Below are 25,739 nucleotides of genomic sequence, written 5' to 3' on the forward strand. Positions count from 1 at the left end.
GAAGAGAGGTGCTTAAAATGACCACCAGGGGTTTAAAAAACTGCTAGGAAAATGATTAGACTTAAAGTCTAACAGATGATCTCTATCCTATAGTATTAAAAGAAGTGGTTGCAGTCATAATCAAATCCTGCAAAATTCTATGGATTCTGGGAAGATCCCAGCAGATAACTGATATAACACCTTTATTAAAAAAAAGGGGAAAAAAACAGGAAGCATGAAATTGTACATCAGGTAACCAAAAACTGCGAATTAGGAATTGCCAGAATCTGTGATTTAGCAGTAATAGTAGGGGATACTTAAGAAAATCGTAATTTCATCTGTGTTACAATATCTTTGTAAAGGGGAGGTTGCGTTGAGCTAATTTAACACAAGTTTTTGAAGAAAGAACAAGATAGATAACATAGAACCAGTAGATATGGTGTGTTTGGATTTCAAAAGGCATTTAACAAGTGACACAAAGTTCACTATATATGAAAAGAGCAAATGGTGTATCACCTAATATATTAAACACAGATAAATGATTGGTTAGCTAACAGGAAGGAATAGGGATAAATTTATTTTTCAGGTTAGCAAGCTCTAACTAGCAAATTGCTGCGATCAGTGCTGGGTCCTCAACTATTTCAGCGATATGGATGAAGGGAGCAAACACAGTAGCTAAATCAAAACTGAAACAACTGTGGACACTGGGAATCAGAAATCAAACAAAAACTGCTGGAAAAACTCAGCAGGTCTGGCAGCATCTGTGGAGAGAAATCAGAGTTAATGTTTCAGGTCCAGTGACCCCCTCTCAGAAAAGATGGTAGCTAGGAAATGTTTGGGTTTTATGTAGATGGTTTTTTTGGGGTGGGGGTGGGGAATGAGCAAAAGCGTGAATAAATAGTGGAGATAGAGCCCAAAGAAAGAGAACAGCTGGACAGACAAAGGAGTAGATAATGATCAGTCTAGAAGAATGAATAACTAATGGGGTTTATTACTGGCTAACAATGGGTTGTGTGGAATAGAGGCACTGTTTTGAGCATAAGCCCTTCATCAGGAATGTGGAGGGAGAAGGGGGCTGAGAATAGGGGGGGCTGGGAGCTAGCCCTCATCTCCCTATTTATCTGTCAGCCCCCTTCCCCCTCCACATTCCTGATGAACGGCTTATGTCTAAAACATTGACTCTCCTGCTCTTTGGATGCTGCCTGACCTTTTCCAAACACCACAATTTTCGACTGACTCTCCAGCATCTGCAGTCCTCACCTTATTCATGTGATAACAAGGCCTGGCATGTAGGGGTTGGGGTAAGGACATGGGAGATGACGATTCAACCTCTAAAACTTGATATGGAGTCCAGAACGATGTAAAGTTCCCAAGCAGAAAATGAGGTGCTGTTCTTCCAACTTGTGCTGACCTTTGCTGCATGCCTGAGACAGGTGTGTTGAACTGTGTTGAATTTAGCATAATAGTTAAATTTCCCAATGACACCAACATTGGTAGGAGGTATTGAAATGAGGTGGAGAATCTGTAAATGGATACAGATTTGGCAGATGGAGTATTGAAATATAAACTTGACCATTTTATATTAGATTTTAGATATTAGATTAGATTACTTACAGTGTGGAAACAGGCCCTTCGGCCCAACAAGTCCACACCGCCCCGCCGAAGCGCAACCCACCCATACCCCTACATCTACCCCTTACCTAACACTACGGGCAATTTAGTATGGCCAATTCACCTGACCTTCACATCTTTGGAGTGTGGGAGGAAACCGGAGCACCCAGAGGAAACCCACGCAGACACGGGGAGAATGTGCAAACTCCACACAGAGAGTCGCCTGAGGCGGGAATTGAACCTGGGTCTCTGGCGCTGTGAGGCAGCAGTGCTAACCACTGTGCCACCGTGCCGCCCATTTGGCAAGAGTGTTCTGGTGTACGAATTGTGGAAAGTTAGTCTGCAGGTGTAACTGACTAGGAAGTAAAATGGACTGTTGGTACTTATCAAAAAGGTAATGCAATATAAAAGTAGGGACATTTTAATGCTGCTGCACAGTCTTGATGAGACTGCATCTCAAGTACTGTGTACAACTTTGTTTTCCTTATTTGAAAATAGATACTTCAATATAAATTTCAAATAGTTTCGAGAAGATTCACCTGATTCATCCCAGCACAAAGGACTTTTCTTTAGAAAAAATGTTGAACAGGTGGAGCTTATATCCATTTGGGTATAGAAGATGAAAGGTGACCTTTGAGAAACATAGGTGATTGAGAGGAGTTGCGAGGGAGCAATCTTGAAGGCCTGAATGACCTATTCTTGCTTCTCAGCGTTTCTATAAAAATCTGATTACATGATTATCATATTGCTATTTGAGGAATTTTCTTGTGCACGTGTCTTCTACAACACAACAGTGACTGTAATCCCATGAGCTGCGAAGGAGAATTTTTGGAAGTTCTGGAGGTTGTGAATGGCATTACATGAATGCATGCGTTCCCTATCTTCACAGGAATAGAATACTTTACACCAGTAAAGGAAAGGGAGACTCAAAAGGGGTACAGTGTCCTTTTCGTACAATTACAACCACAACTGTCACGAGGAGACAGGAGGAAAGGAAAATCAGGACAAGACTTATACATTTGATGATATGATCCCGGGGAGTGTTGCTGAACAAAGATCTTGGAGTGCAGGCTCATAGTTCCTTGAAAGTGGAGTCACAGATAGATAGGATAGTGAAGAAGGCGCTTATTATGCTTTCCTTTATTGGTCAGAGCATCGAATATAGGAATTGGGAGGTGATGTTGCGGCTGTTGGTTTGGGCACTTTTGGAGTATTGTGTGCAATTCTGGTCTCCCTCTTATTGAAAGGATGTTGTGAAACTTGAAAGGGTTCTGAAAATATTGACAAGGATATTGTCAGGGTTTGAGCTATAGAGAGAAGCTGAATAGGCTGGGACTGTTTCCCCTGGAGCGTCAGAGGCTGAGGGGTGACCTTATAGAAGTTTATAAAAACATGAGGGGCATCAATATGGTAAATAAACAACATCTTTTCCCTGAGGTGGGGAAGTCCAGAAGTAGAGACAATAGGTTTAAGATGAGAGGGGAAAAGATTTAAATAGGACCTAGGGGCAAGCTTTTTATGCAAAAGGTGCTGCTAGAGAAAGTAGTAGAGGCTGGTAGATTTACATTTAAAAGGCATCTGGATGGATATGACAAGGAGGGTTTAAAGGGATATGGACCAAGCCCTGGCAAACGGAAATAGATTAATTTGGGATCTCTGATCAGTGTGGACAATTTGGACTGAAGGAACTGTTTTCGTGCTGTAAACTCTATAACTGGCAGACACAGCAGGTTGTCCTGATGGCCACTTTACAGTCTGAGTTCAGAATCATATAGTGGCACACCTCAGCAACCATTCCCAGTGCACTGTGCCACATACTGGACATTCCCACTTTGTTCATATAACTTTTTCAATTTGGTTGTGAAGAAAACATCCCACAGCAAATGGACTGTGGTCCACTGCAATGTCTTTGAATTGACAAAGTTGAACAAAAAAAATTGAGAAGGTTAAATATGACAATGAGGTTGAAAGAAGGCCAGAGTGGAATTCAGGTGCAGTGCAAAGTAGTTGCATTTAGTATACTCTCAAGCTTGGCTTGGAAGCACACCTGGCTGTCAAAGTAAAGGAAATGCTGAGGGGTTAAGGAATTCTTCAATGTTATAGTTCTTTCAAAGAATGAATACAAAGGTGACTTCAAGGCAAAGAGCACATCATTTTCATAAAACATTTCATTTATGCAGCACTGATCACAGTTCCAAAATATCATATCCTATTTGTATCAGTGTGTGAAAAGCCAAGACCAGGTTCACAGTTGACCATGAGACTCCAAAGTCAAATTGTCACTGGACTAAGGGGAGATAACACTTAGTTTAAGAGTTAGCCAATGACATTTACAAGCAAAGGAGTTGTGGGTGTCAGTGGAGAGGAATAGAGTTCAAAGGAATATAATTGCCATCTATTTTGGAAATATATTGCTTGAATTGGTGTTGGGTTGAAACCTGGAACTCCCCACTGAGTAGCACACTGTGGGAACAGTTCACACCCACTCTTTCAAAGGCAATGGGGTGACACAGTTTTCATGCCATGTATGGTTAAATTGGAGTTAAACCTGGTAGGGACATAGCAGCACCTGAAATCAACAGTTTATGAAAACACACCCAGAGATCAAATTCCAGCTTTTACGGCTGGAAGGACTCTTCCTCCTTCTCTGTACTGCAAGAATCCAGATTAGTGCAGAGATGCTCTCTGCCTGATTGCCAGAGGTACAAACCCAAAACATTCAAATAAATTAAACTCATCATAAATGGGTGCTCAACTGAGTCTGTGTACACAGGTGTGGAAATGAAGACATGGAAATTCATAACCAATATATTATTTTGTGTGCACTGACTATTGACAGTATTGAGATGAAACTGTGTTCAGTTGTCTCAGATAAAGCCTCCTGCTCCTTTCAAGTGACCCACAAAAATGTGGACAAGTAAAAAATAAATGCCATTTACCTCCACAGTTGGTCCTAAGTCCAAGTGTCATCCTCCTGTGCTGTCACTGCTCTGATCCCACACCAAAAAAAACTTGCATTTATATAGTCTCTTTCCTGCCCTCAGCATAGTCCAAGGAGTCTTACAGCCAATGAAACATTATCCCAGTTGTAATTATGCTGCAGCAAGGCTGATTTCGCACATTAGCAATTTCCCACATACAAGTGTGATAATGACTGCATGTGCTGATTGAATGAACTTGGTTGAGAATAAAATATTGGCTTCATTTCACAACTCATTTAAAAGACTGCCCCTCAAATGGGTAGATTTCCCACAATACCACTTTCCAATGTCAAGTGCTTAAGTTTCTGATGTGGAATTTGAATAGACAACCTTCAGAGGCAACAACAGAACCACAGCTGGCATCACAGTGGAGTCAAAAACCCTATCAGAAAGGTACATCCTCCCTGCAAGCTGATCTCTGGATCATCCCAATGTTGCATTTATTGTATCAAGTGACCACTATTCAGTGAAACCAGTTCCTTGGTGATGATGGCCAGTTCAAATCTTCCACTGCCCTGGACTCTTGCCCAATCAGTTTATCCTAACTGTACATCACAAAAGTAACTAGTTCTGGAGAAATGCATACTCGGGCAACCTAAAACTGAAGATGGACCAATGTGGGAGAATAAAATACATTCATGCAGAAACCAGACAGATACAATAGGGAGAATGGGATTGATGGATATGGAAAGAGAATTAGATGTGATGGATGAGAGGAGGATCATACGGAACATATACTCAACTGAATATTTTAAATTGTAAAAGATGTAGTTCTAGGGAGAGAAATCTTGTGCTCTGCCACTTCTGTTTCCAGGTCCCTTATCTCCAACTCTGACCCTTTTAACTATTGTGCACCTTTGTGCTGTGTTTTGGGTGCAATATAATGAGGTGGTACAGTGGAGGCCTTTCAGCCCATCAAGGCAATGCTAATTCTTTCAAAGAGAAATCCAGTTCAGTCCTACTATTTTTCTTCATCAAGAATCCTCACCAACTCTAACTCTTTCCTTTTCTTTTTGCTCCAAGTCTCTAGTAAATGTTCTTTTAAACACATTCAAATCTTTATCTGCCACAATTTCAGGGCTGAAGTGCATTCCAAATCCCAACTCCTGTTTATATAAACATTTTCCTCATGTTGCCTCTGATTCTTTTGCCAATCAATTTAAAGTTAAACCTGTCTCACCTTATCAATCTTTTAGCTTTTGGAAACAGTTTCTAGGATGCTGCCTGACCTGCTGCGCTTTTCCAGCAACACATTTTCAGCTCTGATCTCCAGCATCTGCACTCCTCACTTTCTCCTTCAAAACATCTTCATCAAAGCTTCTTAGCTCCAAGGAAAGCATTCTCAGATTTTTTTGCAATCCCTCAGCCCTACAGCCATACAGCATAGAGACAGACCCTTTGGTCAACCAGTCCATGCTGACCATAATCCCAAACTAAACTAGTCCCACTTGCCTGCACTTAGCCCATATCCCTCCAAATATTTCCTTATTCATGTATTTATTCAAATGTCTTTTCAAAATTGTAACTAACTGCGTCCATCGCTTCCTCTAGAAATCCATTCCACACATGAACCACTGTGTAAAAAAAAGTGCCCATCATGTCCTTAAACCTGTCTCCTCTCATCTTAAAAATATACCCCAAGTCTTGAAATCCCCCATTCTAGGGAAAAGACACCTGCCATTCAGCTGATCTTACCCACCATTTTATAAACCTCTACAAGGTCACCCCTCAACCTCATGTTCTAGTCAAAGGTCCCAGTCTATCCAGCCCCTCCTTATAACTCAAACCCTCCATTTCCAGCAACATCCTGGTAAATCTCTTCTGAACCCTGACTAGCTTAATAATATCATTCCTCTCATTCTCAGGTCTAACTTTAACAATTGACACGTTGACTATAATAATATCCTTTACATTCCTCTCTTGATCTTGCATAGCTATAAGCTAGAGATTCCACATTTATTTTCAATTAATTCATTACTTCAATGATTTCAACTTTTCTTGGTTCACACATAGTTCGGAATTCCATTGACAGATTTAAAACTGTCCATTGTTCTTTGTAGCCTCCTTCTGAGGCTGCCCCTTTGGAGCCCCCTCCTTTGCCACCCAGTGTGAAGCTCCTTCTTGGATTCCCTTGAGCCTTCACAGGCCTCATTTGTCCCTCTCTTACAGCCTCTCCACTTCTTCTCTTCTCACCCCACCCCACCAACCATAGCAGACAGCAGTACCCACATCTAGCTGACAGCAATCCAACCTAGAGTCATGCTCAGCACCAGTTCTTCATGGATCCTGTCTCTCTTGCTCATGGGATCAACCTTGCTCTAACTGGCTGCTTTGCCTTGCCTTGCTTTGCTTCCCCCCACTTAAAAGGCATAGGTTCCTGTGTAAGTACATGAAAAGGAAAGGTTCGAAGGGATATGGGCCAGGAACAGGCAGGTGGGACTAGTTTAGTTTGGGATTATGTTCAGCATGGACTAGTTGAACCAAAGGGTCTGTTTTCATTTTGTATGACTAACTCCTTTGGGCCCCGATTCTCAGTTAAAAAAAAACTGCTTGGAAATTTTAATTCATTTTACAATTCTCTGAAGGATACCCAGTTCTTAGAATGAGTGCAGAAGAGGCTTATGAGAACAGTATGAGGGAATGAGGATCTTCAGTTGTGTGGAGAACTAAAGAAGTTGATGTCCTCTTCAGAGCAGAGGAGGATATAAAAAATTCAACAGAAGTTTAAAAACCTTCAAGGCTTTTACTACAGCAATGATGGACCAATGATTTCTCTCTTCATAGAAATGAAGCTACACTGCACAACTCTAGCATCTGTCTGCTCGGTTAAGCCCAGCAGCACACTACCTCTTGGCTCTACTTAAAACATAATTGAGTTCCATCTCTAGAACACAGCCATCTCATTCAATTCCTTTACTAAAACTCTGAATCCTGGCCTCAAAGTGGCCAGTGAACTCATCCTTACTGAGACTTCAGCTCTGATCTGTGAGCTCAGCACAAATCAAAGACCCATACCTGGTTGGCATGATTGAGTAATTATTACATGTGGAGTTGCTCTAAACCATTGCAAAGGTAAACAAATTGTTTAAGATGGAACAAAAAAAATTGTTGGCAGAAGTCAACGCAGGTGGCATTAACATATAGCTCCCCCAAGACTATAGAAGGTTTTTATAAATAATTAATGGAGATACGTGAAGCAAGATGTCAACAGAATCAATACCCACTCTGCTGAGTTAGCAAATCTCTGACTATGAGTTAGCAATTGCCTCGAAATTTCTAAAGGAGGGTAGGAGGGGAAGAAAAGGAGGAGGAATGACCTCCTGTCATCATGAAATCTCATATTAAGGGTGCAATGTGAGGGTAGAATTTGTCTCCGTTGCAATGCTTCTCATTGCAAGGCAGCCCATTGCAGCTAGGCAATGACCACTTTAGTAAGTATTGCCCAAAATGTAATGAAGCTGCAGAAACCCATCAGGAAATGAAACAAAATCAACTCACCTTGCATGAAAATCTACCAGAACTGGTTTGTTGTTGTTCAGGACTCGATCAGTGAAATCTGTCTTGTTCTGTACATTGAAAGTATCACTGCAGGCTGGAGAATCACAAAACCCTCTGGAGAAAGGTGAACCTGCTCGATGTAGGAAGGGAGGCTTGTTATGCCAGGAGAGATGGTTCAGGCTGGGCGACAAAGCTGAGGGTGGAGAGCACAATGAGCCACAGGACTTCCTCAGGTTCAGGCACACGAGTCTCCTCAGCAAGAGCCTTTGAGCCATCGGTAAAAGGAGCTGGTTAGTGTCAGAACCTGCAAATAATTTCAAATGTTGAAGAACTACAGCAGCAGCTTTCAGTTACCTCACTATAAACATGTAACAAGACAAGGCCCGGAGAATATTTCAATAGATCAAAACTTACGGCATTACACAATTGTTGAACAAAATGTATTAATCTGTGGAACAAGGAATGCTCCTTCTGATCAGTAACACACTCAGATTATATACCTACTCGGTGTCAGATTACCTCAAATTAGATTTTTTTTTGTTTCAGAGTATGAGTGGCGCTAGTTATGCCAGCAGTTAAAAGCTGCTTGCATGAAAATGCAGTTCATATGGTGCTTGGTACATCACTGAACAGAACATATTCTGGGCTACCCTACATTGGTGATAGCTCAAGGGGCTGAACGGTTTAACCCAGTTTCTGTGTTTATGTAACTGCGCCCTAGCAATGCATCAACACCATCCCAGCTAAGGACACAGCCAGCTGAGTGCAGACCATCAACGTCTCTCCAATCCAGAACAGCAGAAAGGTTCAGACCAGGGACTTAGTCACTCAAAATGGTTTATTACAGGGTAGGAAGTGATCAGAATTACAGAAACTTAATAAAAATAATTGTGCTTCAACAGCCTGTACAAATTCACATCATGGCATTGCTATTGAAGCTTGGAGCTTCTGCTGACTTGTGAGGACAAGAAACATTCCATGGAGGGGAAGGCAATCAAGTGGATCACATGGATTAATCCTAACCACCATTTGAATATCAAAGACATACTAGGGCAATGGTGCAGGACAATGTGAAGAGAGATTATAAGAGCGTGGGACTTCAGGTGAGGTGTATATCAATACTTTTTTGATTGATCTGGCTATGGTCTCAACTCCATTCTCCTGTACGCCAACTGCACACACACATGCACCTCCCTCATATCCCTTAAATCTCATCAATTAAACATCTGTTTATTTCTTCAATGAATAAATAAATATAAAAACCCAATCTCCACTATCTTCTGGTGAAGAGAATTCTCAGATTTCATCTGATTTCTGCATTAAAAGAGACAGGTGCAAACAATTTGTAACATACAAAGAACAAAAGGCATAAAACTGGCATTACTGCCCGTCATGCAGTGGTTACAGAGTAAGCAGCCACTCTGAACTTTCCATTATTGGGAAAAAAAAATCCACCAATAAATAAAGACATCACAGATCGAGGATTCAGCTTGTCTCTTGCTAAAATTGAGAATGGAGGTTTATTCAGTGGGCCATCCCTGCTCCAACTGAGGTCAACTGGAACCTACCACTTCTTCAACCAATTGGAAAGGGAAAAAAGCAATTTATCAGGGTTTGACAAATAATTGGACCTACCTGTGTGCCCAAAATATCAGAGATGCCTAGAAGCACACCACTTTTATTCACTTGTAGGATGTGGGCATTGCCCATCCCTGGCTGCTCTTGAGTTGGTAGTGGTGAACTGCCTTCATGAACCACTGCAAACCATGTGTTAAATGTACAATGCCATTGGGGTTGGGGCAAGACAGTGACAGAACAGCAATTTATTTCCAAGTCAGGATACTGAGTAGCTTGGAGGGGAACTTGCAGGTGGTGATGTTCCCATGTAACTGCTGCCCTTGTTGTAGTGGGTTTGGAAGGTGCTGTCCAAAGATCTTTGGCAAATTTCTGCAGGACATCTTGTAGCTGTGACGGAGGGACAGAATGTTTGCAAATATGGTGCATTCAACAGCTGCTTTGTCCTTAATAGTTTGGGGAATCAGGAGATGAGTTACTCACTGCAGTATTTCTACCCTCTAACCCACTCTTGTAGAGAATGTGTTTATGTGGAGTCCCATTCAGTTTCTAGTCAATGATAATCCCAAGAATGCTTATAGTTGGGGATTTGGTGATGGTAATACCACTAAATGTCAAGAAACAGCGGTTAGATTGTCTCTTATTGGAAATGGCTATTGCCTGACATTTGTGTGGCACAAATGTTACTTGTCACCTTTTGGCCCAAGCCTAGATATTGTCCAAGTCATATTGCATTTGGACATGGATAGCTTCAGTATCTGAGGACTCTCAAATAGCACTGAACATTGTTCTCTGATGGCTGCACATTCCCACATCAGACCTTATTATACAAGGTTGAAAACAGTGGTGCTGGAATTCCTGAATTAAATACTTATACTCAAAACCTCAACTCTCCTGCTCCTCAGATTCTGCCTGACCTGCACACATTTCAACTCTGATCTGCAGTCCTCACTTACTCCTTATTATATAGGGACAGTTATTAGCTTATTCTGCTCAAAGTGTTTAGCTACAATGCAATCTCATTGGAATTCCTATAGCCGATCACGTTATACCTTCGGGAGAAATGCACACAGAGTCACTGCATTACAATGAAAGAGCAAGAAGCAATTTGAACCACTCCACAACTACTCTGAATTTTTTCCCTCCCACTCCCAGATTGCCCCAAATGACGGTTAAAAGTCCAAAAGGCTGGAAATCATTTTTAACACTCCTATACTGCAGTCGTCTATCAATGGGCAATTGTTAACTTTCTCTACAAACCAACACAGACCTTCCCTCCCACTCTCCCTGGGTTTCCCTCCACACACACACACCAAGTTATATACCTTGCCTTCCCTCAAGGCATTCAAAAAGACAACTACATTCCTATAGATTTGCAGAAACACGTATTTCAAAGCAGACGAATCACTGACATTGCCCGAAGGTCACTGACTGGGTTATGACAGTTCGTGATAATTACGTAACCTATGATGGTCATCGTTACGAACACCATCATTTATTTTCAGACTATATAAATTGAATTTGAATTCCACTCAATGCCAATGGCAGGATTACAACCAGAGTGCCCAGGATATTAACCTGGATGACCATACGGTTACATAACCACAATATCACCGCCTCCCATTATATATATATATATCTTCCCCCACCACCACCTGTCTCGTCTCCTTCCCTCTACTTTTATTACTTTTCTCGCGTTCTCCCTCCCCAAATTTTTCTTTTAGATTTCTCTCTCACCTCGCTAGCTTCCACGCGAGGCTAAATGACCTTCCGGTTCAATTTACGTCACTTCCTGGAAACAACTTCCCGAGCGTCTTCGCGGTATTTGAGTTGGCGCGACCGCACATATATCTCTTCCTTTGTTTAGGGATGGAGTGGGCCGACGATTTATTCCCTTCGATCTCTGTGCGAGGAAGGCCACGAGGTTAGGTGGATAAGAGTCGGCTAAAATGAGGGGAAGGCTGGGGGATGAAGGGGCGGGGAAGGCTGGGGGATGAAGGGGCGGGGAAGTGAGGTGCCCGTCAGCTTGGTGAAGGAGTCCGTGGGCGTGGTTAACCGGCTGTCACGTGGTGTATCACTCGACCTTGCCCACTGGCCTCTGCTGCTTTGAGCTAAAAATGTGCAGCAGGTCAGGCAGTATCCAAGGAGCAGGAGAATCGACGTTTCAGGCATGAGCCCTTCATCAGGACCTGCTGCGCTGTTCCAGCAACACATTTTCAGCTCTGATCTCCACTTTCTCCTCTGCTGCTTTGACCCAACTTGTGGCTGATGCATTGATTTAGCATAACCTTAGAGTGGCTTATCAGGTAACAACAAAATATGTACTGTACATTTTTAACAACAACAGCTAGAAGCTGTTAAAAATAAAATCATAAGGTGCGAATAGTTTGTCATTTTATACAATAAATACAAATATCCAGAGCTAAGTGATAATCTCCTTATACAAAGTATAAAAATAGAAGAAACTCAGCAGGTCTCTCAGCATCTGGAGAGATAAATAGAGTTAACATTTTGAATCCAATATTCTCTAGCACTATCTGTGATGTCCAGTACGTGGACAAGGTACTAACTTCCTCAGCCAAGCATTGTGGTTTCAAGTCCCATCTGGGGTAATTAATTATTATGCCTAGTGTTTGTGGCTGATTTTAGTCCCATGTTAACTTCATCTCAATCCAAATTTACTGGATTTTTCATCTACTCTGTTAAAAATCATTGTACCTCTGTTGAGATAATGCCAAATGATGTTTAATAGAAACTTACACAAGGATTTGGGGGATCTGCAAGACGTTAGGGTGAATCGTCTGAAAGAGACAGCACAACCACAGTGGGCTGACTGCCTGCTAAGATTCTGTTGATTTTGGATGGCGTGGTAGCTCAGTGATTAGCAATAGCGCCAGGGGCCTTGATTTGATTCCAGCCTTGGGTGACTGTGTGGAGTTTGCACATTCTCCCCGTGTCTGCATGGGTTTCCTCTGGGTGCTCCGGTTTCCTCCCACGATGCAAAGATGTGCAGTTTAGGTGAATTGGCCAGGCTAAATTTAGATTAGATTAGATTACTTACAGTGTGGAAACAGGCCCTTCGGCCCAACAAGTCCACACCGCCCTGCCGAAGCACAACCCACCCATACCCCTACATCTACCCCTTACCTAACACTACGGGCAATTTAGCATGGCCAATTCACCTGACCTGCACATCTTTGGACTGTGGGAGGAAACCGGAGCACCCGGAGGAAACCCACACAGACACGGGGAGAACGTGCAAACTCCACACAGTCAGTCGCCTGAGGCGGGAATTGAACCCGGGTCTCTGGTGCTGTGAGGCAGCAGTGCTAACCACTGTGCCACCGTGCCGCCCTCGAATTGCCCATAGTGTTCAGGAATGTGTAGGTTAGGTGCATTAGTCAGGGTTAAATGTAGGGTAATAGTGTAGGGGAATGGATCTGGGTGGGTTACTCTTCAGAGGGTCGGTGTGGACTTGGGTCATAGGGCATATTTCTACACTTGGGATTCTATCACTTCCCTGGGCCTTAACGCTAAATGTGAAGTCCTGCCTTGGTTTGTCTTACCAAAATGTAACACCTTGCATTTACTTAAATTAAACTCCACTGCCATTCCTCAGGCTACCGCCCAGGTGATAAAGATCCCATTGTAGTCTTAGATAATTATCTTCACTGTCTGCTATATTCCTAATTTTTGCTGGTGGTATATCAGCAAAGTTATTAACCATGCCTCCTATATTCTCATCCAAATTGTTTACATAAATGATAAGCAGCAATGGACCCAGCATATATCCTTGCAGAACACTGCTGATCATAGGCCTCCAGTTTGAACATCACTGACTGTCTCCTATCATCTCCAATTTTGTATCCAATTGGTTAATTCTTCCTGGATCCCATGTGATCTAACCTTACAAAGCAGTTCACCATGTGGAACCTTGTTGTGTACTTGCTAAAGTCCATGTAGACTTTCTTCAATTGATTCCATCTACATTTCCCACTGCCTCGGGAAAGCAGCCAACCTAATCAAATACCCCTCCCACCGCAATTATACTCTCTTCCACCCTCTTCCATTGGACAGAAGATACAAAAGTTTGAAAACATGTACTAACAGATTTAAGAACAACTTATTCACTCCTGTTACCAGACTTGTGGATAGACCTCTTTGATATTAGAGTTGATCTTTATCTGCATCTTCTCTGTTGTTGTAACATTATATTCTGCAAGCTGTTCTATTATTCTGATTATCCTGCTCAGTGGTTAGCACTGCTGCCTCACAGCACCAGGGACCTGAGTTCGAATCCAGCCTCGGGTGACTGTCGGATTTCCTACAGGTGCTCCAGTTTTCTCCCACAATCCAAAGATTAGATTCCCTACAGTGTGGAAACAGGCCCTTCGATCCAAGGCCACACCGATCCTCCAAAGAGTAACCCACCCAGTCCCATTTCCCTCTGAATGATGCACCTAACACTATGGGCAATTTAGCATAGCCAATTCACCTGACCTGCACATCTTTGGACTGTGGGAGGAAGCCAGAGCACCCAAAGGAAGCCCACGCAAACATGGGGAGAATATGCAAACTCCACACAGACAGTCGCCCGAGGTTGGAATCAAACCTGGGACCCTGGTACTGTGAGGCAGCAGTGCTAACCACTGAGCCACCATGCCACCCTAAGATGTGCAGGTTGGGTGAATTGGCCGTGCTAAATTGCTCATAATGTCAGGGATGTCTTGGTTAGGTGCATTAGTCAGGGTAAATGTAAAGCAGTGGGGGAATAGGTCTAGGTGCGTTACACTACAGAAGGTTTGTGTGAATTTGTTGGGCTGAAGGGCAAATTTCCACACTATAGGAATTCTATGATTCTATTCTGTTATACTTCTGTAAGGTATGATTTGTCAGGTTAGCATGCAGAACTAAGTTTTCACTGTGTCTCAGTGCATGTGACGATAATGAATCAAATCAATTTCACTTTGCCTTCAACTATCTTCTTGATCACCTCTTCAACAAACTCAATGAAGTTCATGAGACACGATTTCCCACACACAAAGCCACAATGACTATCCCTAATCAGCTCTTGCCTTTCCAAATGCACGAAGGTCCTGTCTCTCAGAATCCCCTCCAACAACTTACCTTCACTGACATCAGGCTCACAGGTCTGTAGTTTCCTGGCTTTTCCTTGCAGCTTTTCTTAAATAATGGCACAACATTAGCCACCCTCCAAGTCTTCCAGCACCTGACCCATGACTAATTATGATACAAATATATCTGCTGGAGGCCTTGCAATTTCCTCCCTAGCTTCCCACATTGTCCTGGGATACACTTGATCAAGTTCCACGCATTTATTTATCTTTATGTGTTTTAAGATCTCCAGCACCTTCTCTTCTGTAATGTGGACTCTTTTCAAGACATCACTATTTATTTCCCCAGGTTCCCCAGCTTCCATGAGTTTATACCGAGACTGTATTGAGGAAACCCTTTGTTAATGTTGTTTGTGTCTCACCACAAATGCATTGGGAGTTTGTTCTGAGGACAATCATAGAATCCCTACTGTTGGAAGCAGGCCATTCAGCCCACGAAGTCTACACATTGATCCTTCAAAAAGCATCCCATCTAGACGCACCCCCTTACCTTATTCCTGTAACTGCATTTTCCATATCTAATCCACCTAACCTGCACATCCTTGGATACTACGGGCAATTTAGCATGGCAAATCCACCTAACCTGCACATTTTTGGACTATGGGAGGAAACCGGAGCATCCGGAGGAAACCCATGCAGACAGAGGGAGAGTGTTGTTATGACATGGGTTAAACCCTTCTGCTAATTTAAACCAGCCACACAGAAAAGATTCACCCCGTGCAGTAATCTGTTAAAATTCGAGAGGCAAAGAACTATCCCAAAAATCACTATTTAAAGTCTCAGAGCTTTTATCTGCCACCTGCTTCATTGTATGCTGTGCACTCTTTAGGTGCTGTTTAACTAACTCACCAACTCAATTTAATCTCTCCCTCACCTCCAATACATAATCTAAGCGTAAGATCTCCTACTTTGGCGCTGTCAATTTTTCTTTAATTAATTTTAAAAGGGCTTCTCACTTCGTGCCCAAATATTAACTCGAAGGGAGTGAATTGAGTAAACTCATTTGGGGCATCTCTAATGGCAAACAATATGAATGAGATATCTTTATCCCAGTCATTCGGGTAATCCTGATAGTATGCTCTCAACATGGTCTTCAAGGTCTGATGCCACATTTCTAAAGCTCCCTGGAATTCAGGATGATACGCACTGGATTTAAAGTGCTGTATACCTAAGCTATCCATAACTTCCTTAAATAGCCTAGTAGTATAGTCTGACCTTTGGTTTGACTGAACCTCACTGGGTAGCTCATACCATGAGAAGAAAGTTACTAACTCCTCGACCACTCTTTTTGCCTTGATACTCCATAATGGAATTGCCTCCAGAAATCTGGGTGACATATCCATTATGGTTAACAAGTACTGATTCCCACTTTTAGTTCTCGATAGGGCACCTATACAATCAATTATAACCGGAGTGAAAGGTTCTTCAAATGCGGGAATTGGAGACAAAGGTGCTGGTTTTTATTACTGCTTGTGGCTTACCTACCATTTGGCATGTATGATACCAAATGGCAAAAGTTAACCACATCCTTGTACATTCCAGACCAATAAAAATGTTTTTGTACCTTAGCCTGAGTCTTTCGTATCCCTAGGTGACCTCCTCAGGTAGTTCATGTGCTACCTGTAACATCTCCTGTCTGTATGCTACCGGCAACACAATCTGGTGCACATTGGCCTATTTCTCCTCTGCACTAACCTGCTTGGTCTCCATTTCTGTCTTAGGATTCTATCTTTCAGATAATAACCCTCAGGAATATTCTGTGCCTCCTTTTCAGAGTACACATCCACATATTTATCTTTTATTGTTTTGTTTTGCTGTTGCAAGACCCTTAGCCTTTCAGGACTAAACACTTTTGTCTGACCATCTGCCTGTTCAGGTTTTTCCTGCACCATTACGTCAAACAGGGTGTCCGCTAACTGAATCTCAACTTCTTCATCTTTCTCTTTAGTTTTTGCTTCGTTCTGTGACTTATGATAGTGGGATCTTATTACTACACAGTCTGGGAAAATACCAGGATATTTCTACCACAAATGACCATATTTTTGGGTAACAGATCAGAAAGAGTGCATATTCACTCATCCCTTACAATCAGTGACTGGTTAGATCCTGTATCTCTCAAAATTATAACTTCTTGTCCTTCTCTGCCATTCTTTCTGAGTAAACTTTACCCACAGAGGCAATTTTTTTGTAGACATCAAGTACTAACTCCATACCCAGCCCCTGCCTAGGCTCCTTGGCTCTTCTTGGGGTTTCCTTTACTACCTTCACTAAGGCCACTGGCTTAGGTTCTTTTACCACATCTTTTCCCACAGTGCCTTTCTTTATTGAGTAGCACAATGACTTTGTGTCCCATTTTACCACAACAGAAACAACTGAGACCTTTCGCCTCCTTTCCACCCTCTTGGGCATCTTTTTTTTAAAACCTGAAGTAAACTCTTACCAGTGTTCTCTACTCTTTAGTTTCATAGTGTAGGATCTCCCCTTCTCCCAACTTCTGTCCCTCACAGGATGAAATTCTGGCCAGAAGCTTGTCTTATGCACCAATATGTATTCATCTGCTAATTCTGCTGCCCTTCTCATTTCCTGAACTTTCTGTTCCTCTACATGAATTCCTATCATCTCTGGAAGTGAGTTTTTAAACTCTTCCAGCAGAATAATCTTAGAGCCCCATAGGTCCTATCTATCTTTAAAGCACGCACCCATCTATCAAAATGACTGTTTAATTCTTTCGAATGTAACATAAGTTTGACCTGGTTCCTTCTTTGAATTTCTGATCTGCTGTCGATATGCTTCTGGTACCAATTTATAAGCACCTGTTTGACCTCTTCATAATCTCTTGACCCCTCATCTGACAGTGCAGCAAATACCTCACTAGTTCTGCCTACCAGTTTAGTCTGAACTAGAACTACCCATAAATCCTTGGACCACTCAATCTGCCTCGCCAGTTTTTCAAATGAAATAGAGAAGGCTTCAACATCTTTCTCATTACAAGGTGGCATAGTTTTGACATATTTATATATATCACTACTTTCTCTTTTAGTCTCCATCCTGATGACTTTGCTGACTAAGTTGCAACTTCTCAAGTTCAAATGTTCTCTCTCTCTTTGCTCAGCGAAGAACCTTCTCTCTCTCTCTCTCTCTCTGTTTATCTTCTAACTCCATTTTCCTCAATTCTAATTTAAGTTTTCTACCACTACTGCACTTGTCTGTTTCTTTGATACACCGAAGTGTTTGAGTAATTCCGTTACAATTTCAGCTTTACTTTTGTCCTTGGTTAAACCCAAATCTAACTTCTTTGCTAATTCTTAAAGGAAGGCCTTTTTCTTTCCTTCTAAACATTCTTGGCAAATTTGAGATTCGTCTTCAAAGCCCAGAACCTCTTTAGCAATTTTTAGAGCCATTTCTTTCACTTTTAATTTAATCATCCACAAGTCACAGAAATTAAACAAATTGTGTTACCTACGTTTTATTTAAAGGTCTAGGACACTAACCTGCAAGCGTTTAAATCTATTAGGCTTTCTCATACACCAAATCTATTTAAATCTGCCTAAACCTGTTCAAATTGCAGAAAAAAGGCCCCAAACTTTTCAAATCCAAGCGACAAGCACTCAAACTACTATGACACGGGGTAAACCCTTCTGCTAATTTAAACTAGCCACACAGAAAATATTCACCCCCATGCTGTAATCTGTTAAAATTTGACAGGCAAAGAACCAACCCAAAAGTCACTATTTAAAGTAAAAATTAACAACTTTTTTAAAAGTCTAACAGAATAATTAACTTGCAACTATTTATAACTCCTTCCTCTAAACCTATCTTTTACCATGTCCTCTACAATACTGGTCTGATAAAAATCCTGATTACGATTTACAAAAAATATAATCACATTTCAAAACCAGTCAGTTTGGCGAGTGTCCACCATAGATTTTCCTCTGTCTTCATTTCTTCTTCTTAGGGATTCTATATCACAGGTTGTTGATAAATAAAGGTACCTTTAAGAGAGCAGATATCTCTGCAAGCAGCCTCTCTCTAGTTGTTGGTGCTTGGCAGTTCTCTTTGCTGCTGTGATTAACTGTTTAAAATGTCTGATACTTATACTCCAAAACATCGGATTGTTTCATTGGTTTTATATTGTCAAAATACTAAATTCAAACTTGATTGGAGTTTGGTATCTTGGGGCATAATTTAAACTGATTGGCCAAATTTGAATTTGTTTTTGTAGCAACCCAGCCAGTGCTAGCTGTTCTGACCAAGTCTTATATTGTTACCTTATTATGGACTCTGTGCTTCTCTAAGTCCTTGCTAGCTTTTCAACTCTCTTAAAATTCAGTACACCTTTGTAACAGTGTGTAAACTCCACACACACAGTCACCTGAAGGCGGAATTGAACCTAGTTCCCTGGCGCTGTGAGGCAGCAGTGCTAATCATAGTTCATTTTCACATTGCACTCTCTGTCAGTATCCAAGGTGCCATTGAGAAGCAAATGATCCTCCCAGCAGGGGAATTCAAAGAGAAAATGAAATGATTCTGAAACAGACTCCTGATAGAATCCCAGTCACCCAGATCCACAAGTTGTTCGGTCAATCAAATCTGTTTCCTGATTTTCCCCTCTTCTGTTTCAAATCTTGAAACAGATATTCCCTAATCTATGCCTATTTATTTATGTAATGACATGTCTTCAGGTACGGCAACACCAGCACATTAGGTAGTGTTCAGGCTCCTGAACCTGTCCGCACCAGGCTGGTTGTATTCTGTCTCTCTCCCCTTTTTTGACTTTTTCCTTTCTCTTTCTTCCTTTTCATCTTCTAATGTCGTGGGGAAGCCAGAATGGTGTGGGTGGGGTATCAGCTGCAGCAGTGGCAGTAACCGGAGTGAGGAATCCTGGCTGTGGGCGGAATGTGGACTCGTGGATTTGGCAAGACATCTGTTGTGGGGTATCAGTGCCCAAAGCAAAGACTTCTGATTGCAGTAGGCCTGGAGTGTGGGCTCAGGGACTTGGTGGGTCTTTGGCTGCAATGGTGGCACTTCCTGGAGTGAGGATACCAGACTGTGGGAGGTCTGGAGCATGAACTTGGCAGGTTGTCGCTAGTGGTGATGGTGGTGAATGGAGCAGGGACTCTGGCGGATATGTTGTCTGGAGTGTGGACTTCTGGCTGTGCCATGCCTGAAACATAGACTCTTGTGGGGTTATCGTTGTTGTTCCCAGAGCAGTGACACTTTGCAGAAGCGTTGGAGCTATGTTTAAAGAGCCCTTGTACAAAAGATGAACTCCACATCAAGCCTCAAGATCTTATAATGGAATATAAATAGATTAACATATGTGTAAAATGTATTTATATGTAAACTAAATTAAATCTAAACATTTGTATAATGTGTGGTTCATCCTGTGAATCAGTTTAACCGTGAGCTGCATTCAGAATAGATACATCACTTTGATTTCAGTCTCATTGTCTTGTGCAGACCTGTCAGGCTCCAGGGAGTGTCTCTGGCTTTAGGAATTCATTAGCTCTTCCATACAATTCATGCCTCAGTTTGTGGGCTGCACCTTTTTTTTCTCAGTGCATCAACTATAACATTCCAACCTACCACAGCTTCCCACAGTGTAAGCCAGCTGGAGTTACTCTTGGCGCTCCAATTCCTAAAAAAGAAGTTTACTCAAGTAGAATGCTGCATGAATCTGCCAGGAAGCTTTTGTTAGCACATAGGACTGCAAAGAAATCAAGGAAGTTGTATTTATATAATAACTTTCATGACCTCAGTACATAGCCAATTAAGCATTTTTTTGTTGCAGTATTGTTGGAAAAGTTACAGCTGATTGATGCACAGCAAGATTCTACAAGCAGGAGCACAACATGGCAGATGTGCCTTTTTGGTTGTACTCTTGCCTCTGAGTCAGAAAGTTAGGTTTTGGCAATTGTCCTTGAGAGGAGGATTTGGGATTTTTTTGCATCCACCTGACAGGGCAGATGGAGCTTTGGTTTAATGAGCCAGCATCTCTGAGACAAAAAAAAACTGCAGACGCTAGAATCCAAAGTAGACAAACAGGAGACTGGAAGAGTACAGCAAGCCAGGCAGCATCAGGAGGTGGAGAAGTCACCGTTTTGGGTATAACTGTTCTTCAGTCTTGAAAAATGGTTATACCCAAAATGTTGACTCCTTCACCTCCTGATGCTGCCTGGCTTGTTGTACTCTTCAAGCCTCCTGCTTGACTCCTCTGACAGTATAGCATCCTTCAGCACTCCACAAGGACTAGTCTTGACTTTGTACTTAGGTTTTTTGAATAAAACGTGAACCCGTGACCTTCTGATACAAAGGTGACAGAATGCTACCAACTGAACCACCTTTGCTATCTATCTGCTGCTAAATGGACTCAGAGATGAGGTTGTTGTTCATCCAACTCTGACACTTCAGAAAAAGCTTCCATTGGCCATTGATGTAGATTATTTGAACCCACATCAGAATAGTGGCAGGCTGCTATTATACTCAGATAACCTGATGAAGACAGAGAGAAAATTGAGACAGGGTTTGGGGAGACAATAGCCTTTGATAGTGTCACTGGACTAGTAATCTAGAATAATGTCTTGGGGACACAGATTTGAAACCCACAGGGCAGTGATGGAAGTTAAATTCAATTAATAAAATCTGGAAAGTAAAACTAGCCTCACTTGAGTGGTCACCATTACAATCGTTAATTGTAAAAAACTCATCTGGTTTTCTAATGCGTTTTGGCAGTGGAAATTCACCATCCTTACCTGGCCTCCATGTCCCTTGTGATTGTCTCTTAACTTTTCTCTGAATAGGCCTAGCTGCCTAGCAAGCCACTCAGTTCAAGAGAGATTTAGGAAATGACAACAAATTCCAGACTTCCCAGCAAAATTCACATCTTAATAAAGAATAAAGGAGAAAAGTTTCTCATGCTGATTGATATTTAGTACTATGTTGTGTATGAACTTTGAGAGGGGTCAGGAAAGATTTCACGGCAACTGCAAAGTGAAATAGTTGAATATCCAACTTGCCAGTATGACTGAAAGAAGGCAACTTTGAGAAGATGTTACAATGCCCATGGAACTCTTGTCAACTTGGGGATAGAACAGCGAAGAATTGGAATGGTAAAATGGTATAGATAGAAAATGCCAGCAGAAACCAAGTGATAGGTTAATGTGCTCAGTGTGTGAATTAAGAAATAGTGGAAAACTTGCAATTCAAGAGAAATAGAAAAATAAATCGCAAAATGACAGAAAGAGGAAACCTGTATTCAGATCTGTACTGCAAAAGAAACACAGACATTCAGTGGATTACACTTGTAGTTTTAAGGCAGGATTAAAGGTCAGTCATAACTTAGTGCTAGTACACTCACCTCTGAGTCAGAAGGTTGTGGGCTCAGATCTCATTCTAGAAGTTTGAGCACATAATTTAGGACAATAATGCAGGAGTGCTGTGTTGCCAGATGCTGCTGGTTGAATGAGATGTTACACGAAGACTCCACCTGCATGATCAGATGGACGTAAAAGATCCCATAGCGCTATTTTAAAGAGGAGCAGACGTGTTCTCCCTGGAGTCCAAGTCATAACCCACATCATGTGGAAAATTGCCTAGGATTGTCCTATACACAAAAAGCAGAACAAATCCAACCTGGTCAGTTACCACCCCATCAGTCTCCTGCTGATCATAAATAAAGTATGGAGGGTATTGTTAGTGCTAAGAAGCAACACATGCTTGGCAGTTACTTTCTCACTGATGTTAAGTTCAGGTTCTGTCGGGGCCACTCAGCCCTGCTCACCTCATTACAAGCTTAGTTCAAACATGGACAAAAGAGTTGAATTCCAGGGTGACGTGACTGTGGACTGTCCTTGACATCAAGGCCAGGTGTGGCAGCAAGGACTCCTGGCAAAATGGGACTCTTTACAAGTTAGAGTCATACCTGGCACAAGGGAAGATGGTGGCTATCATTGGAGAGCAGTCATCTCAACTCCAGGAATTCCTCAGTATAGTGTCCAACCATCTTCAGCTGTGTAATGATTGTAACAAGGTCAGCCAGGTGAACCTCACAGAATATGAGATCCCTGATTGGGGCTGTTAACCTGGTCCAGTCAGGAGCACTGGCCGACAGATATAAACAAACGTGTCAGTGGTTACTTTTCCCTGGCAAATGACATTGGGGCAGCTTGTGGACCAGGAGCTTTTTCACTTAATAGGAGCCTAATGTTTCCCAAGGCACCAGATACTAAAATCTTTGAAGAGTTGATGGATTTAGTTAAGGAAATATTATGACCTCAAGCCTACTCTAATTCTGAGATGCTATGGGTTTTACTCGGCAATTCAAGAACCAGGGGAATCCAAATCAGATTTTTTCATGGATTAAGATGGCTAGCAGATGCATGTGACTTTGGTTTAACCCTTAATGAGATGCTGCAAGATCGTTTATATGTGGGATTTATGATGTAATCATGCAAAAACGCTTACTAGCTGAAGCCGAACTGGACTTCAAACAGGCACGACAACTGGCTATCATTGGAAAATGCGGCAAATGGAGCATATGAGTTACAGGGTATGCCAATGGAAATGGACACCCTCACTAGGTCAACTAAGCTTGGGGAACACCACTTGAGTGAAGACAATTGCATAGCCTCCTTCAGGACATTTCCTGAATAGAGGGAATAGGTGAGTCCACAGCAAAACCCTAAAACAAAGCCAAGTCTTAGCCGATCGGTTACCACTTTTTTTCAGGATCTGGCCATCAAGCCATTGTAGTTACTGCCAATATGCAGACTCTAGACAGCAAAAGACTATGCCTAAATTGAGTAATAGAACTCACAGGACAGTATCCAGGAGAGTGCACACCCTGGACAGTCCACCTACATCTGATTTGGAACAGTTAAACTGCTGAGATTAGATTCCCTACAGTGCGGAAACAGGCCCTTCAGCCCAACCAGTCCAACCTGTCCACACCTCCGAAGAGTAAACCATCCAGACCCATCTCCCGCATGCACCTAACACTATGGGCAATTTAGCATGGCCAATTCACCTCACCTGCACATCTTTGGACTGTGGGAGGAAACCGGAGCACCCGGAGGAAACCCACGCAGACACAGGGAGAATGTGCAAACTCCACACAGACAATCGCCCAAGGCTGGAATCGAACCTCTGAATTAGAAACAATCAAAAGAAACATAAATGGTCACCTGGTTCTATTGGGAGTTGATACCAGCGTGGCTGTATTGTTGATTGCAGAACAAGCCTTTAAAAAATTAGCTCTGGACTCCAACCCTTAAGTATGCTAGACTGAGAATCTATATTGGGGAACCTTGACAGATTAAGGGTATAACTTAGGTTCTATTCTCGTATGACACTATAGATCAGTTAGTTTAATGTCTGTCTTTGGGAAATTGTTAGCCTTCATTATTAAAGCAGTATTGGAACATTTGGAAAGTCAAAGTACAAATCATCAGTGTCAGATTACTTTCATTTACATCACATTTTAAGCATCATGAAACTCACCAAAGATGATTCAGGTTTTTGTATTGTAGCTGTTCCTTTGAAAGTTTTCTTTGAAATTTCTTGATCTGTTCTGAGGCTGACATTCAATTAACTTTTGATGTTGGGTGTAATTCCCACAGGAATTTTCCAAATAGTCACTGAATTCTATTTTCAACCACCTCTGTTTGCCTGTTCTTTTATACATAAGCAAAAATGACGTATCTTACTTGAAAGTTCAATATCTCTTAAGTAATTTTGGCCATGAGCCACTTGCATGAGAAGGGGTTGAGTGCGCTAATAAACTAATAGTTGATGTGCTGTGATACTGGTTTGTTACTTTACACCAAGATAAAAAGGTGGCTTGTCAATTTTTTAAAAAATGCAGTGTGTCTGCTCTGGTGTTGAGTCTCCCACTTTGGGATAGTATTCAGATGATGGTGTTTACTAAGCAATGACTTTCAACCTTCAGACTCTGAATGGAGACCTGTACGTCTTCTTGGTTCTCACACCCAGTATTTTTCTTGCATCAACTGTTTAGCCTGCAGTTCCAGTTTACTAATTTGGGAGGCGATTTACATATATCTGCAAGAGCTTTTACCAGGAACAGATAAAGGTCTGGTCATAGGTGCTGCCACCTGCAGTTTTTTTCAGTCAGGACTGGCAGTGCACGTCCAGGAGTCACTGCTCAGGAACCTACACCTCCATCTGTAGAAATTTATGTGGCTGGGGGAGGGGGGCATGTGGGTTGTCCAAAGTGAGTAGAATTGAAGATGTGTTGGATGTTGGAGGAAGGGGCCAAATGCCACTGGAAGAGCTGGCACAAAGTACATTCCTGAGTAGCATCCAACCCATTGCCAAAACCATCAAGATCCTTAAGAATGTGGTGCTCAGCCCAATTCTAATTGGCTCAGGCAGATGAGCCATTGTTGTGCATGCTGACCTCAATCATTTTAACAGAACTTCTCACTTGTACCAGACCCCAAACATCACACAGGAGGCTCAGTTCCACTAATGGAACTTTCTCTCAGAAGTACCCTCTGTGCCATTTTTCTGTCAGCAAAGGGGTTTCCTACATGGATACCCTCTTATGTACCCTCAACTCCCTTGATCTCATTGGATATCCAAACACAATATAGAAAGCAGGACCTCAAAGATAATATTCTCCTGATGCCATATGCTAATGAGAGTAGGAATAGGAGGATAAGGAAGATGAATGCGTGGCTGAGGAGCTGATGCAGGGGGCAGGGATTCAAATTTTTGGATCATTGGGATTTCCTCTGCAGTAGAAGTGACCTGTACAAGAGGTCACCTGAACTGGAGATGGACCAATATCCTGGCTGGGAAATTTGCGAGAGCTACTTGGGAGGATTTAAGAGGGTTGGCACCCTAAACAGTAGTGAGACAAGAGAGAAGGTTGAGGCTGTTAAATGAGAGGAAGCTAAATAGACAAGTCAGGCAAGAGTATGGCAAAGAACAAGGGAAG

General features: G+C 42.1%; 1 protein-coding gene across 2 annotated transcripts in view; it reads right to left on the minus strand.

Annotated features, from left to right (window-relative positions):
* Window positions 1-22,382, minus strand: part of txn2 (thioredoxin 2) — a 36,751-nt gene extending 14,369 nt beyond the window's left edge. The window contains exons 1-2 of one of the 2 annotated variants that reach the window (XM_072588472.1): window positions 22,137-22,382; window positions 8,070-8,373 (exon numbers count right to left, since the gene is read on the minus strand). In XM_072588472.1, coding sequence (XP_072444573.1) covers window positions 8,070-8,344 — 275 coding nt within the window. In that variant the 5' untranslated portion in view covers window positions 8,345-8,373; window positions 22,137-22,382. Of the gene's footprint in view, window positions 1-8,069; window positions 8,374-11,381; window positions 11,605-22,136 lie in introns of those variants that run through there. The other variant, XM_072588471.1, reaches the window with a different exon arrangement.
* Window positions 22,383-25,739: the final 3,357 nt, after the last annotated feature.

This window comes from Chiloscyllium punctatum, chromosome 18 (genome assembly GCF_047496795.1).
Source record: "Chiloscyllium punctatum isolate Juve2018m chromosome 18, sChiPun1.3, whole genome shotgun sequence".
Classification (NCBI taxonomy): Eukaryota; Metazoa; Chordata; class Chondrichthyes; order Orectolobiformes; family Hemiscylliidae; genus Chiloscyllium; species Chiloscyllium punctatum.